This window comes from Camelina sativa, chromosome 10, assembly GCF_000633955.1.
Source record: "Camelina sativa cultivar DH55 chromosome 10, Cs, whole genome shotgun sequence".
Taxonomy (NCBI): domain Eukaryota; kingdom Viridiplantae; phylum Streptophyta; class Magnoliopsida; order Brassicales; family Brassicaceae; genus Camelina; species Camelina sativa.
The window spans coordinates 12,952,985-12,968,399 of record NC_025694.1 but is presented as its reverse complement, the minus strand read 5'-3'; the positions used below and the strand labels follow the sequence as shown (position 1 = coordinate 12,968,399).

General features: G+C 33.9%; 3 protein-coding genes across 4 annotated transcripts in view; all 3 read right to left on the bottom strand.

Annotated features, from left to right (window-relative positions):
• Positions 1-466, bottom strand: part of LOC109126845 — a 1,019-nt gene extending 553 nt beyond the window's left edge. Inside the window, exon 1 of the mRNA XM_019230718.1 lies at positions 25-466. Within this exon, the coding sequence (XP_019086263.1) occupies positions 25-466 (442 nt within the window). The remainder of the gene's footprint in view (positions 1-24) is intronic.
• On the bottom strand, positions 3,405-5,792 carry LOC104718751 (ubiquitin-conjugating enzyme E2 32). 2 transcript variants are annotated; one of them, XM_010436557.2, is made up of 5 exons: positions 5,590-5,792; positions 5,128-5,259; positions 4,953-5,037; positions 4,647-4,810; positions 3,405-4,091 (listed from the first exon to the last, which is right to left on the bottom strand). In XM_010436557.2, exons 1-5 carry the CDS (start codon positions 5,698-5,700, stop codon positions 3,663-3,665), a joined length of 921 nt encoding a protein of 306 aa, XP_010434859.1. In that variant the 5' UTR covers positions 5,701-5,792; the 3' UTR covers positions 3,405-3,662. The 2 variants fall into 2 exon arrangements, with proteins under 2 accessions (XP_010434859.1, XP_010434860.1); XM_010436558.1 differs by having other exon boundaries at positions 5,202-5,259; positions 5,590-5,739.
• On the bottom strand, positions 12,189-13,970 carry LOC104718750 (probable glucan endo-1,3-beta-glucosidase At4g16260). Its single transcript, XM_010436556.2, has 3 exons — positions 13,866-13,970; positions 13,290-13,773; positions 12,189-12,795 (listed from the first exon to the last, which is right to left on the bottom strand). The coding sequence occupies exons 1-3, from the start codon at positions 13,930-13,932 to the stop codon at positions 12,303-12,305; spliced, it is 1,044 nt and encodes a 347-aa protein (XP_010434858.1). The 5' UTR covers positions 13,933-13,970; the 3' UTR covers positions 12,189-12,302.

The window sequence follows — 15,415 nt, the reverse complement described above, 5'->3', positions numbered from 1 at the left end:
CGAGATCTCTCATCCCGATCTCACCGACGCTAGGCCGACCTCCGAGATCTCTCATCCCGATCTCGCCGACAGATTGCCGACCTCTGAGATCTCTCATCCCGATCTCACTGACGCTAGGCCAAGATCCGAGATCTCCCACGCCGAACTCACCAGATCCAGCCACTCTCGGCAGAAAAGCGCCGACCACACCATTCAACCCGGAACCCTCTCGATCTAATCCGCCGATCTCCGCTGATCGACTAGACTCAAATGCTCCGCCTCTCTCAGCCGGATTCACGGAATCCATACGGCGCCGATCTCCGACCATCCCATTGCCGACCTCGTTCTCTCTGCCGCCCTCGAAAACCAGCTCGATCTGATGACCTTCAAACCCACTCAAGCCCGAGCCAGCACGGCGACTTCCATCTCTCCCTGTATCGGCATTGTGCCGATCCCTAACCGAACAGCCTCGCCGACCGCCGACCATCGGCGATCTCCCCATGAGAAGCTCGCTCGGCGGCGGCTGCTAGGGCTTCAAGGATATGTGACCAAACAAAGGGGAGAGAAAAATAGAGAGAGAAAGAAGTAAAAACATAAAAATAAAAGGATTGAGAGAGAAAATTACCTTTTTATGGAGAGGAGGAAGTGAAGAAAAAGGAGAAGATGGGGAGACATAAATAAGTAAATAAAACGAAAATTTTACTGTCGAAATCCGTCACCTCGATCTACGATCTGCTCTTTTCCGGAAATTCATCGAATATCGCACTCAAGATTTCAGACCAGTGGATATCCCGAGTGTCTCTCGGAAGACGAGCCTGGAGTTAACGGAAAAGTCACTGTAGCAATCTCTTCTCGAAAGCAACCCGAAACGATCTGTGCCGAGCAGGCATATTACGGCCAATTTAAAGTATGCCCAATGATCGCAGAAGAATTGCCGCTCTCCGGACTAAGGGGGGGACTATTGTTGGATATGGGTTGTACCCAATATGCCACTCGGCCCAACAAGACAAGTTAATTCTAATTTCAGCCCAACAAGATTGTGAGAAAGCCATTCATTTTCCGCAGAGGGCAATCTCGACAATTCGTATCGGGAATCCTAGGAAACTCTAGGTTAACAGTCTCCTATAAAGGGAGAAAGCATTTATTGGGATCAGGAGCCGGACGAGCGAACAATACCTAAAGAGCAACACTTTGCATCGAAAACTGTTATTGTCTTTCGTATAATTTATTCCTATTTTCAGTTCGTCACTTTTAGCTTGCTAGTTCGCTTGTGAACTAACGAGTTCGATCCCGACTTGTTTCAAGTGACGATCTCACGTTTTCCCCAATTAATAAAAGAATTTGCATGCTCTTTTCCACAAAATCTTTATTTGTTTAAGTTGTGCAATCCCCGGTACAAACACATGCCAATCCCCGCTAGTGAATCACGCAGTAACATATCGCATAACAGCGTCTGCATTCTCAGAACGCGCTTTTCAGACACCTGCAAAGCTAACTANAAAGGAGAAGATGGGGAGACATAAATAAGTAAATAAAACGAAAATTTTACTGTCGAAATCCGTCACCTCGATCTACGATCTGCTCTTTTCCGGAAATTCATCGAATATCGCACTCAAGATTTCAGACCAGTGGATATCCCGAGTGTCTCTCGGAAGACGAGCCTGGAGTTAACGGAAAAGTCACTGTAGCAATCTCTTCTCGAAAGCAACCCGAAACGATCTGTGCCGAGCAGGCATATTACGGCCAATTTAAAGTATGCCCAATGATCGCAGAAGAATTGCCGCTCTCCGGACTAAGGGGGGGACTATTGTTGGATATGGGTTGTACCCAATATGCCACTCGGCCCAACAAGACAAGTTAATTCTAATTTCAGCCCAACAAGATTGTGAGAAAGCCATTCATTTTCCGCAGAGGGCAATCTCGACAATTCGTATCGGGAATCCTAGGAAACTCTAGGTTAACAGTCTCCTATAAAGGGAGAAAGCATTTATTGGGATCAGGAGCCGGACGAGCGAACAATACCTAAAGAGCAACACTTTGCATCGAAAACTGTTATTGTCTTTCGTATAATTTATTCCTATTTTCAGTTCGTCACTTTTAGCTTGCTAGTTCGCTTGTGAACTAACGAGTTCGATCCCGACTTGTTTCAAGTGACGATCTCACGTTTTCCCCAATTAATAAAAGAATTTGCATGCTCTTTTCCACAAAATCTTTATTTGTTTAAGTTGTGCAATCCCCGGTACAAACACATGCCAATCCCCGCTAGTGAATCACGCAGTAACATATCGCATAACAGCGTCTGCATTCTCAGAACGCGCTTTTCAGACACCTGCAAAGCTAACTACAATTCCATGTTTAGCTGTAAGCCAAAGGCCTGCATAAGAAACTCGCAAGCGTACCTCAGAGGAAAAGGTATGGAACGAGCCCATGTGTGATGCAAATGTGCTTGTCGAAGACTGAGCTTGTTCTCCGCTGGTGTGGCGGCTACTACGATTGACGCAATGACTTGACGAAGCTGCTTCTCCGCCGTTGGTTTTGCTACCGCCTCCGGAGACCATTTTTCTCAGTTATTCATCTCTAAAATTTCGAAGAATTACAATGAGAGACGAAGAACATCGTCGTTAATTATCGGATTCGGACCTGAGAAGACCAAATTTGCGTAATTATGCTTAAAATTTGAAACTGATATCCTGATAAAATTATGGTAAGGAATTTGAGAAGCTTGGACTTATCACGGTCTATAGCTTAACGAGCAAAGTTTTTTTTCTCAAACTGATAAAAACAGAAACCAATTTGAAATTTACTTTGGGCTCTCTCAAAGCCAATTAAAACGAAGAATAAGAGGCAGTGAGGGAGCGTGAAAGGTTTAAGAAGACGCTGGTGTCGGTTTCTTTTCTTTGCTCCTTTACTTATCAAAGTTTCTTTAAAACCCCCAAATCTTGTTTTATTATCAAATTAACCCAGATTAAGATTACATTTCGGCGTAATTTTTTGAACTCTCTATGTCTGTGTTTTAAGAGGGACCGAGATCATGTGGGGTTTTTCTGGAATATCCCGGCTAGTGTAGGCGCACGAGGGACTACTAGAGGAGGAGATCGATATATGTGGGCAGTGGGCCTATGGTTGTGACTTGTGAGAGTTCCCAAGGGTGGTGTATCTAATATCAAATCAAGTTCTGCTCAATCTATCTCTACTTTACCAAAGTTCTTACAAAGAAGGGAACCCAAAGTTTAAAGTGGACAAAACAGATGCCGAGTATTTGAGTTGCAACGGCTGATAACTTGATCATCTCAGAGTTAAAAGTATGAAGAAGTGTTCATACTTTATTGCATCACTAAATCTCTACCAATAATGTGGCATCTCGATTAGGGATAGATCTAGCCATCTAGGTGTAGACGCAAAGCATTATAAATGTTTGTGCTACGTATCCATGATTACTTTCTGTATTTTACAAATATAAAACAAGTTTTGAGTTTGTGACGTGGAGTATAGCTTTGGGAACGGGTCCAATGCGTTTACATGACACATTCATCTAACAAGAGTTATCAACACATAATCATAATACCTTAACATAAACTAATTAATTACTTATTTCCCCATTTCTCAGTCGTATATGATATATAAACACTTCCACTTTTGATGCTTTTATTTTCTTAGACCATCTCCCAGTATGAGTTCAGCGTTCACGACTCATCCATAAACACGGCGCCATAACCACTTGATCTTACGAATTTCTTCAGCAGGAGAACCACAATCGCGATCGTGAGTCCAACCGCCGCCCAAGTGAACAACCTATCATCACCCGGTCTTTGAGCTGTCCTGACAACAGATGCACGTCTCTCCTGCTGCCTCACCAAGCCGCTTCCTCTGCTATCTCCCTCTGCAACCTCTACAGCTGCATTCACTTCTGGAAAAACCGTCTGAGCTGCCTCTTCAGCGATCTGATCAACTACCCTCTCTTCAACCATTGTATCAGATTCTGATATAACCCTTGCAGAGTCCTGTGGCTTGGTCTGGGACTGATTGTCTGAATAAACCAAAGGCGTTTTGTTGCATTCCTGAGGATTAGGGTTTGGAGCAGATGGTGTCTTGCTGAGCATATATTGATGAATCTGCGTATATCAATCAAAGGACAAGATCAAATAATGTTATGACAGGATTCCAAATTAGCCATGTTTAACCGTGTCAACATTGTAAACAAGTAGTCAATAATATTAAAATCAAATGAGATTCTTGACACTACTTTTGGTTGATAATAATAGTACTAGCAATTGTGTCTTTTGAAGTTACTATCTTTCAAAGATTCCTTTAATATGTTTATTTTGCTTCAAGATCAACAATAGTTATTGTAGCATCTTAGGATCAATATATCTAACAAATTTCTAATGAGAAATGGCATCACAATTTTGCATTCTAAACACATCATTAGTAACCTAAACCCGTTTACGATGAACAATATGCAGAGCAATTTGTCGCTCAAGCTGATCAAGAGCTCTCTATGTCGTTTATTAAAAACAAAGTATATCCACATATCCAATTTATTGGTTCAAATAATCAAAAGCATTCTAAATATGTAGCCAGAATCACATTTCTCTATCTGAATAATGTGCCTAGTAAATCAAAAAATTCAAACATTGCTCTACAAGAAGGGTGATCTAGTGGAGTACCTCATCAATTAATTTTTGACGCTCAGGAGAACCATATTTGGGTGGTGTCTCGCGTGACTTAGTGGCAAGTGAACGTCTCTCCTCCTTTGGATAATCTACTGAGCCTAGAGCTCCATTAGGGTTTGAAGGCATGAACGCAATGAGAGCCACTAAAGCAGTCCGAACTACAAATAAACAAGAACAAAATCATGATCGAAGTTTCTAATGATACAAATGCTTTAAACTGTTCAAATCAGCCTTAGTTAAATTGTTTAGTTCAGTCTTTCATAGTTGAAAAAGGTCCACTTTAAGAGTTTGTGACATTACCACTCCATGATGGTTGCCAATGCTCAGGATGGTAATCAGAGATGCTCAAGCAAATCTTGGTATTGGTTTCAAAACGACCACTAGGCTGAAAACAAGAGGACAAAGAAAGATTCATTAGAGATATATATAGTCTCCTTTGAGACGCTAAAGAAGAGAGAAAAAAATGAATCTTTACGGTCAATAACATGAATGAAGGAGGTTTGAAAGGATAGTCTGAAGGCAACTGAATCCTCCCATGATAAATCCCACCTTCAAATTCAGTATCACCAGGACCTCGGATCGCGAATTGCCACTCAAATATATTCTCCTGAAGTTAGCACATATAAAGCAACCAAAGGTAACTATTTGAACAGCACAAGATTGAACAATAACATTACAAAACAACCATTGATAAAAGCATACCAAAAACTTTCAAATTACAATCTGAAAGGCTAATGAATGAAATGAATAGAAGAAACAATATATGGAGCTAATCAATACAAAACGCATAATTCAAATCGGGCCACATAAACTCTGATTAACCTTAGTTCAAATTGAAACATGGATACTACTACAGAGATGATAAAATTTCGTGAGATCAAACATGGAGAGATAAGAGAAGGAGGAAATGAGGAAGGTGTTTCGAAATATGTCGTACCTCGAGGGGAAGAGACATGAAATCATCAGAAGGATTAGCTTGCATCTCCTTAACCTCTTGCAAAATCCTCTTCACCGCCGGATTCTTCCGGTTAAATCTCTCATCCGCCATCGTTTATCGCCGACCTCACCTCACCTAGGAAAAAAAAAAAAAAATCAAAACCACCGCCAAATTGTTCGCTAAGGTCGAAATGTCAACAAAAATAATTTAACTACCCAATTTAGGAATTAATAGAAAGTAGAAGTAGTAGTTATGCTTTTCACCACGTCATCGTCCTTTAAGATTGATTACGTGACAACCCTTGATTGGCGTTTGGTTCATTAAGATGACGAAAAGTTAATAATAATAATATGTATCAAATTGCCACGTCAACAGAATACAGAGTCGCAAATAGTATTTAACGGGCCTTAATCAAGAAACACATCACGCCCATTAAGTTATTAAAAATTCTCAAATATGTGAAAATAAATTAATCATGATGATGTTGGCTCTTATTGGTAACATGATTTATTTAAGTTGAATTGATAATATGATTTATTGAAGTTGAATTGCAGAAAATATTATAATTTGATGTAAGTTGCAGTAAAAATTATGTGGTAAAAATAGCAGTTTGATGTAATAGATCGCAGTAAAATTATGATTTATTAATTTTATCAAAATTATTGGTGACATTTTTGTGGTAGATGTTGCAGTATGTATTATTTGATTATAATTATTAAAAATATTAGTAAATATATTATAAAATTATAGAAAAATAAATAAATAAAAGTATATAAATAATAAAATAATTTTAATATACACAAATTTAACTAAACTTTTTTGTTACATTGCAAATTAAAAAATTAACTACATGCATGCCATAATATTTACAATCTTATCATATTTAGGTCTATGTCTATTTTCATTTCAAATGATAATAAAAATAATAATTTAGGAAAAATATAATAGAACTAATTAAAAAGTTATTAAATAAAAGAAAAACAGTAAAAAAAAATTTATTGATATATGAATTAAATCAAAACAAAAACAATAATTTTTGTATTATATAACTGAATTTTATTTTTTTAATTAGAAAAAAAAAGATCACTCAACTTACCCCATCTTAACTCATGGAAATTTCCATGATGTTGAATAATGTTTTGAGTTAACAATTTTACAAAGGTTATAACTCAAAATTGTAAAGGACTAAAATCTCATATCCCCCTTTCCATCAAAACAAGAGATTATGATGCTCGTGATTCAAATTCTATATATATATATATATATATATATAGTTTTGAAAAAGAAAAAAATAAATCAAAGAAAAAATTAATTTATATTTAAGCATCTTAAATAAGTTGGTCAATTTTTTGTTTTCATCTATATGTATTCCTCCTCTCTTACTTGTACTAGTTGAACCCACACATTGATTCTACATCGATGAATTTAAGAATATTGGCTTGTTTATTATTATAGACTAAACCTCTTATTTCAAATCATATTTTAGAATTTTTTTATACAACGAAAAATGATATCAAAATAGTAATGATCATTTTAATATTTTTGATCTCATACTCCAATTATAGATAGTAAACTCAAACCTAAAATAAATAAATTATGCATCCTTAAAAGTCAATTTTTTATTTTTGGTATAAAGTGGTATTTTTGGAAATATTTGTTTTATTTTTCAAAAACAAAACTTGGTATTTTGAGGAATTTTTCTACCTCTTTTATGTTCTTGTATTATATAATTGATTTATAGGATTTTCGTTTATAAGAAATACATGAACATAAATACACCAATACCAAAAAAAAATGTCTACAAATGAATGATTATTTTTTCTTCTCTTAAATACTCTTATACTATGGGTAGTATATTTTAAAACAAAATCAACAATCAAATATAAATAGTATTTTGAATATTTCAAACCAATAATCACTATCACCTAGATTTATTAATCAAACCCTTGCTTTGATCCTTTAGTGGTATCATCCCCAACAAAAAATCAGATTTCATGAATCTATTGACCGGGAAAAATTCTAACTATTTTATATTTATGATTATCAACGAATATCTTTCAAAATACCAATAATCTCAAAGAAAATTTTGTACAGAAAAAACATCATGACAAGGGTGATATCTAGTGTTGAACATTCATATCACATAAAGATAGTTTTGGAATTCAATTCCATTTATGACATCAAACTACTGTTCAACGAGTAAAACTTTTGAATAATAAGAATTATTTAGATCTATGTTGCTAAAATAAAACTACAAACTAAACATCTTATAGCGTTTAGTGATGATTAAGTCAAGTCATCCTTTCGAGGGTGAGGTTACGTTCTAACCGTGCTCACCGCTGCGATGAAAAATGCTTAGAAAATAATCAATAAATGTTGGGGGAAAAAAATTGTAATATCATTTTAATATTTTTGATTTCATATGTCATCAAGTGATCTCCAAATATATAAAGTAAACACAAACCTAAAAGAAATAGATCATACATCCTTAAAAGTCAATTTATTTATTTTTTGTGTTTTAAGAAAAAAATATATGGTATTTTTGAAAAACAAAACGTATTATTTTGAAGAATTCCTTTACCTCTTTATGTTGTTGTATTATGTAATTGAATTATAGGATTTTTTTTTTATAAAAAATACATGAACATAATACACCAATACCAAAAATATCTACAAATGAATGAATTTTTTTTCTCTTAATTACTCTTTTTCCATGGAGAGTATCTTCTAAAACAAAATCACCTATCAGTCTAATAGTATTTTGAACCTTCTAAACTAATAACCTTGTCACCTAAATTTATTAATCAAAACCTTTGATCGATCATTAATGGTATCATCCCCATAAAGAACTTCGATTCCAATGGACCAATGGTCCTGTTATTCAACTTTTGGAAAAGAATGACAAGAAACTCCTTGGGAGTAATGTTCAAGAGCTCTTGACTAGAAAGAGTCTGACGAACAGGCAAAAACTCAAGGCGCTTCGCAGTGAATTCATACTAGCGGATTAATGTGATCACCCAAATAATATTCGCAAGCACCATCAAAACTCAAATCCAACTCCTGGGAAAAAGAGAGATAAACACAAATAGCAACATTTTAGGACTCAAAGAATTATATATGAGGTACATAAAATTTACTAGTCAACACGATTTCACATGGATCCCAAGAGTGATGAATCTACACTTATATTAGCAACAATGACTAGTTTGCCAAATAGATCATTTATTTTCTTTGATCAAGTTCCTATTGTAATTGCAGTAATAAGGAAAAATGATTTCGCAAATTCAATAATTTAAAGACTCAGTCATGGAAACATACCATAATCATAACTGGATACGTAATTTCGTTGAGAAGCCTTAAACCATCAATGCAGAAATTTTTGAGGACAAGAGATGAAAGAGATGCGATGAAAAATGTTAAAAAATGTTGAAATGCATTAAACAAACAGAAAGAGAATTATTACCCAGAGTTTCGTTGAGAACGCCAAATCTACAGAGAGGCGGCGAGTGTATACTCTGATATATATATATAAACATGGGAAACCCTAGAGAAGAATGACGAGGACGATTATCAAATTATACCTTACTTAATATTTTATAAAAACTAAAAATTAATAAAACATAATTCTCAAAAAAAAAAACTGAAAACTAATTTTATCTCATATTTGAAAAAGTAACCATATGTTAAATATATTTGTTTCATATTTTGTAATCTCATAAGCTAGGTTGCATGGAAAAGGAAACGGATACGCGGAAACGAAACGTTTCGGAAACAGGAAACGGTTTTTTCAAAAATTAGGAATTGGAAATGTTTTGGAAACATATGTACATATGTTAATCACTAATTTTAACACATTAAAACATTTCATACTTTAATCACTTTTTGCATAAATTTATTTTTACTATATGATTACAATAAATAATAATTGCAATTAAATAGCAAATATTTTCCTTATTAATTGCATAGATTTTTCTATTGAAATTATTAATTTAATAGATAAATTTCCTATTATAATTAGTGATATAATAGATTACCTTTGGTTTTATGTACTTTCAAAAATATTAATTGTAATCCTTTATTTATTAGGATTTTATAATTTTCTTGTAACTATTAAATAATTATTTTTTCACACATGTCAAAATATTATTGATATATTTGACACATGTATCGATTATATGAATTAATAACTTTGAAAACTAAGGTTTATATAATAAGATACTATATAAAAAATTATTCATCAAAAACTTTAGTAAATGTATTAAGTTAATCTATACTAAATAAAAGTAGGAGCTATAAGCTTCTAAGGCTGTCCACATAGGATTTTAAACAACCTTTAGGGATTCGACATATCACTAATTGACATTTTTAAAAAATTTTCAGGATTTTCTATATTAACATTTTGAAAACGACCAATTGAAATCACACATCTCAATATTTAACATTTTTGAAATTATGAAAAAAAATCTATATTAAATACATATAAGTAAGTGTATGTCCAACATCCCACCTCGGCTAGAAAATTTTAGACAATGGTTGAGAACCATTATACATAAGATTAATATGCTCCAACTACGAATGAGCAGAAAGCTTAATTTATCATGCGTCCAAACTTTAAAAATAAAATTTTAAAGTATTATAATTATTGAATCTTTTAAAAGGTTCAAATATTATAAATATTTAAAATTTATAGAATATTTAAAAATATTATAAATATCCCCATAGAAAGTTTAAAATATTATAAATATTTAAACTCTATCAAAAGTTTAAGTATCATTAATATTTAACTCTAAAAATATTGAATGTTATAAATATTTAAACTACATCTAAATTTTAAAATATTATAAATATTTAAACTCTATTAAAATTATAGATTTAAGTATTATTAAATATGATATATTTGATTTTTTAATATCTTGAAAATATCTTATTTATCTCTCTTTCTGTTTTACATCTCTTATGTTGTAAAACATGTTTTTGTGTATGATTTTATAGGTGATTTGATAATGTTTCAGTAAAAATTTTATTTTTGGGTCTAAGGAGGAAAGATTAATATCGTAAGACCTTGATTTGATGTTGTTTGAGTTAATTTTTGAGGTTTAATGAAAAAAGATCAACGACAAACACATTTTTGTTAGTATGTGTTTATATTACTTTCTCTGCAAGTAATTTGCAATTTTGTAGTATTAAAGATTTAAATACATGTGGATCTAAAACTGGGTAAATATATGGGTGAAAGTATCAATAATTGAGTGCATGTGGTGACTATGCTGATCCATGAAATTTTTCGAAAAAGAGGCAATGATTTTGGTTTTGGAGTTTGATGGGTTAACAAGTTATGTGGTAGTTAAATTAAAAGTTTTAAATGATTATTCAGTAGACGAATGTGAGGAAGCTGACGAAAAAGATGAAGAAGAAGAGTATAACGAAGAACCGGACTGTAAAAGTAATGATGACAATTATCATGAAATTTGACTATAAAAATGAAGAGAAAGAATACGAAGACTAAGAAAACAGTGGAAAAAGAGCATGAAGACATAGATGGTGGCTGTCAATTAAATATGAGAAAACGAGATTAATTCATTATTCTAAAAATGTTTTGTTTGTCTAGTGGTTAAAGAAATGGTTTAGTATATGCAAGATCACCAGTTCGAATGTCTGAACTGTCTCACCTAGACGTCCAGTTAAATTCATGATTCTTTTGATCTGATTTGATTTTAGTACAACTAATTTTTATATATTTTATAATTTGTGTATATGAAATAAAATTTTGCCTTAATCGTTATTTAAAGTTTTCTATAAGTTAATATTCATAATTGTCATCAATCATATATACTTTCCACCAAAATATATCAAATAAACCCACGCATAGCGTGGGTTCAAAACATAGTAAATATAAATAATCAATCTTGTATCCAAATAGAAAATAATCAATCGTGACAAATATGTATATATATTTTGGAGCCGTGAAAATAGTTGTATAACATCACATATTATACAAAAAATAATAGCTAAACTTAATTCATATTTAACATTGACTGGTTATTTTAGAAACCGAAAAAGGAATAATCATAGATATATAATCTGAAAATGAGTAAAATATTAAAATCAAATTCTATTGAATGTATTGAATAATTATTTTACAGTTTTTTTTATGCTCAATTGGAATTACTTCAAAACTATAGAATTATTTTCAACTTTTACTCGATAATAGAAATATTCTAAGGTCTAGTTTATTTTATTTTTATTTGTTTGGTCTAATCAAATATGGTAGAATTGTAAAAACAAATGCACATCTAAAAGAGATAAATATTCCAATGGACCAATGGTCCTGTTATTCAATTTTGGAAAAGAATGATAAGAAACAAACTAGTATAAAACAAAGAATTAATGATGAGAAGGTTTATTATATGATTGAGGAATTGGGAAATATTCTTGTAAACATGATACGTTTGCCTCAAAGACGAGTACTGTTTCTATTGGTATCTTCACAACTCTCTCTTGATTTTGTTGTTCGGTTTCAAAGAACAAAGAAATCTTCAACTTTGCTTTTCTAGCTATAAATATATATATATATATATATGACGAATTAAGTTTGTGCATGATCTTGAAATTTTATTTTTATTTGGAATTTATCTATATGGGATTATCTCTCCCAAGTCGATACTAGTGCAAACATTCACATAAATCTCAGACGAGCTTACATATAAAAATCATCACTCAACAGCCGTACCAGCTCTCACAGCGGAGAACGTGATCGGAAATTTCGACTGTTTATTAGGGGAAAACAAACCAAAGTTCTTTTCAATCTCAGGACTCTTCTGATTCTCATCAAACATAGCAAACAAGTACGTCTCAACTCCTCTTCCAGGTCTCTTCGGCGTTCCTCTGTTCTCTCTCACTCGGGCCGCAAGATTCGTGTAATAAGCTCGCGCGTTGTCGAAACTCGCCGCGTTTCCTCCGTTCGAAGGCCATCCGCTCTCGGACACGACCACGGGAAGAGATCCGCCGCCTGATCGTTCGACAGCGGAGTAAACGACATCAATCAAGGCGTCGAAGAGGTTTTGGTAGCCGCGAGAGCCGTCCCATACGACAACGGAAGGCGATGTGAAGAGAGCGTAAGAGAGAGATATGTCACGTGGATTGTCTACGTAGCTGAAGTAAGGATAGATGTTGGCTAGTAACGCTGAGTTTGTACTCGTTAGAAACCTACGTAAGAGCAAATAATTATTCAAACAAGCATGAACTCTAAGAAGTAAGAACCTATTAAATAAAAAACTGTTTAACAAAAATATTTGTAAATAACACGTTGTAAAACAAAATAGTATGGCATAATAGGTGATTTGATGGCCAAAGCTACAAGAAATACAATATAAATAGTATTTCGAGCGTGACATGATATATAGGATTTGATTATTAAGAGTTTAGGTAATTTCGCATATTTGAACTTTTTTTCATTTCTCAGAATCGGTTTATGTGAAAAAGACAAAAGTCTATGTAATGTTTTATACAAGTGATACCATAACTATTTTAGTTAAGCTATTTTGTGTAGTGAATATTTGAACTCGTTACACGGTTATAATATTATTTGGTTTGTTTGATATAAAACCATTAGACTAAAAAAAAAGACATGGTTTGGTAATTGTTCTAGAGTCGACGCCACAGAAAAAGAAGTATGATAATAGTTAAGTGATGATAATTACCCGATGATGGGATCCGTGTACCACCTAACGTCACCACGAAACTCTCCCAAGGAAGGAGGGAAAGAGTTCCCAATCAAGGTCATATCAACGGCCGTTGACACTTTTATGCGATCTTGAAGATTCGCACCTCTTAGAGCATCGTAAACGTTACGCATGGCAGGGAGCACAAGATCTCCACCGTTCCCGGGAGAGACCTCGTTACCGACGGCGATGTACTTGAAGCTAACGGCGGGGTAAAAGTTAAGCACGTTGTTTTGGACCCACGACTTAGCGGAAGAAGGGTTAGTGAGTGAACGGAGATCGGGGTTTGGAACGCCGACGATGACTTCGATGCCGGTGTTTTTAAGAGCGTTTAAAGCGGCTTGGTTTGGGTCGTAAAGTCTAACACGTCTGATGTTTTTTTCTTTGAAGAGAGTGATTGTGTCTGGTTTTGAAGGTAGGTTGTTCCCCATCATTCCATAGCACACACCTACTGGTTCTCCACCTGGTTTCATCATAAAACGTAACTACGGTTAGTTAAGTTTATAATCTTCAAGTAAAAATGAGAATAGATCATGTAGGATTTAAGAGAGAGACATGTTGGAGTGAGGATGGTTGTGAAGAAAGCAATAAGGAGAAATATTGCTGGGGTCATTTGTGACATCTTGAGATTTAATGTTGAACGAGTTTTGTCTAATTAGATTTGTTCTTTATATACTAATTAACATTGGTACGTACGTTAAGTTCTTTTATTTATTTTAAAATATGGATGGGTATAGGTTGTATCATATACGTAGAACTGTAGAAGTGTGTGACAAATATCTTTGTTTATTAATTCAAATTGTATGAGTCATTGGTCAGGTCAAGTAATTGAGTACATAACGTTAGCTTGAGTGCAAGGCTGCAAGCATATGGTCAATATAACAATCTATGCAAAAGAGAAGATCTTATCAAAAAATTGGGTAGAGAAATGTCTCTTTCTAAACTCGAGAAATTAAGACATTGCTTATATTTTCTAAACTTTGACAAAATCAACCTAGCTATATTCTGCTTTTAATTTTTTCTCTATGACTAAATCAATGTTTATAATGAATGACGAGAAACATTACTCGATTACACAACGGATCGATCAAATTCGTAAAACAACTTCAATCACAAAATATAACATTTGATATTTTGCTTTTACGTGTAAACAACTTCTAACTAGTGAAATTTAGATAATCTCCTAATCGCTGCCCAACAAAAGGATAAGCTCCTAATCAGTGTCATTGAATCAAAAGCAAGTATAATTCCACTAATGAGGTTCTTAACTGATTATTTGACTTTGTGGTGGACCAAGTTGGCTATTTACCTTTTTTTTTCATATATGATGACTGATGAGAGTTGAGAGCAGCCCCAGGAGACCTCCATTACATAAACCTAATCATCATCAAATCGTGAAGTGTATACCATCTCAGCCTATGAGTTCGGGTATTCGGGTGGGGTCGAGTTGGTTATCTCAGTTTTTCGGTTATTCGGTTATCTAGAAAATGTCGGTTCAGTTCGGGTTTTGGGTAATTCGAAATTTTGGAAAACCCACCGAACTGAACCGAAAAACCTGTATTTTCAAATTTTCATCACTTACATTGCCTAATTCATGCTTTCATAACCTAAATGCAACTGCAATCATATCCATTCTACTGAAACAAGTCATCATAAGTTCATCATTATCCAAATCCAAAAAAACTGAATCACAAGCAAAATATTCAAAACAGAAAACAAACCAAGGCATAATCCACCATTTCACTTAGAATAGAGATTAGAGAGTAAGTGAAAGAGAAGTTTGGTGTTTACGACTTCTCCATAGGTCCATCCACATCCTCCAATGTCTTGGTTACTGCAATTAAAGATAAAAGAATTCAGCCATAAATTGTATATCATAAGAAAGATTGACAAACATCAAACTTGCTTACCCAAAGACTCATGAAAATCCAGTTCTTCTAACATTTGAACCAAACTATCAAGCTTCTCTGTCTGAATGGTATTTCTCAGCCATTGTTGAGTACATATGCGAGCTTCAACCATGTGAGGAGATAGACAACTCCGGAAAGGATCCAAAATCCTTCCACTTGTACTGAATGCCGACTCTGAAGCCACAGACGACACTT

Coding starts and splice junctions, on each gene's coding strand:
- LOC104718751 (XM_010436557.2), bottom strand. CDS start 5,700: ATGGCGGATGAGAGATTTAACCGGAAGAATCCGGCGGTGAAGAGGATT. Junction 5,260..5,589: donor TCATGTCTCTTCCCCTCGAG/GTACGACATATT, acceptor TGCTAACTTCAG/GAGAATATATTTGAGTGGCA. Junction 4,092..4,646: donor GTCAAAAATTAATTGATGAG/GTACTCCACTAG, acceptor TGATATACGCAG/ATTCATCAATATATGCTCAG.
- LOC104718750 (XM_010436556.2), bottom strand. CDS start 13,932: ATGTCACAAATGACCCCAGCAATATTTCTCCTTATTGCTTTCTTCACA. Junction 13,774..13,865: donor AACCATCCTCACTCCAACAT/GTCTCTCTCTTA, acceptor TGATGAAACCAG/GTGGAGAACCAGTAGGTGTG. Junction 12,796..13,289: donor TACACGGATCCCATCATCGG/GTAATTATCATC, acceptor GCTCTTACGTAG/GTTTCTAACGAGTACAAACT.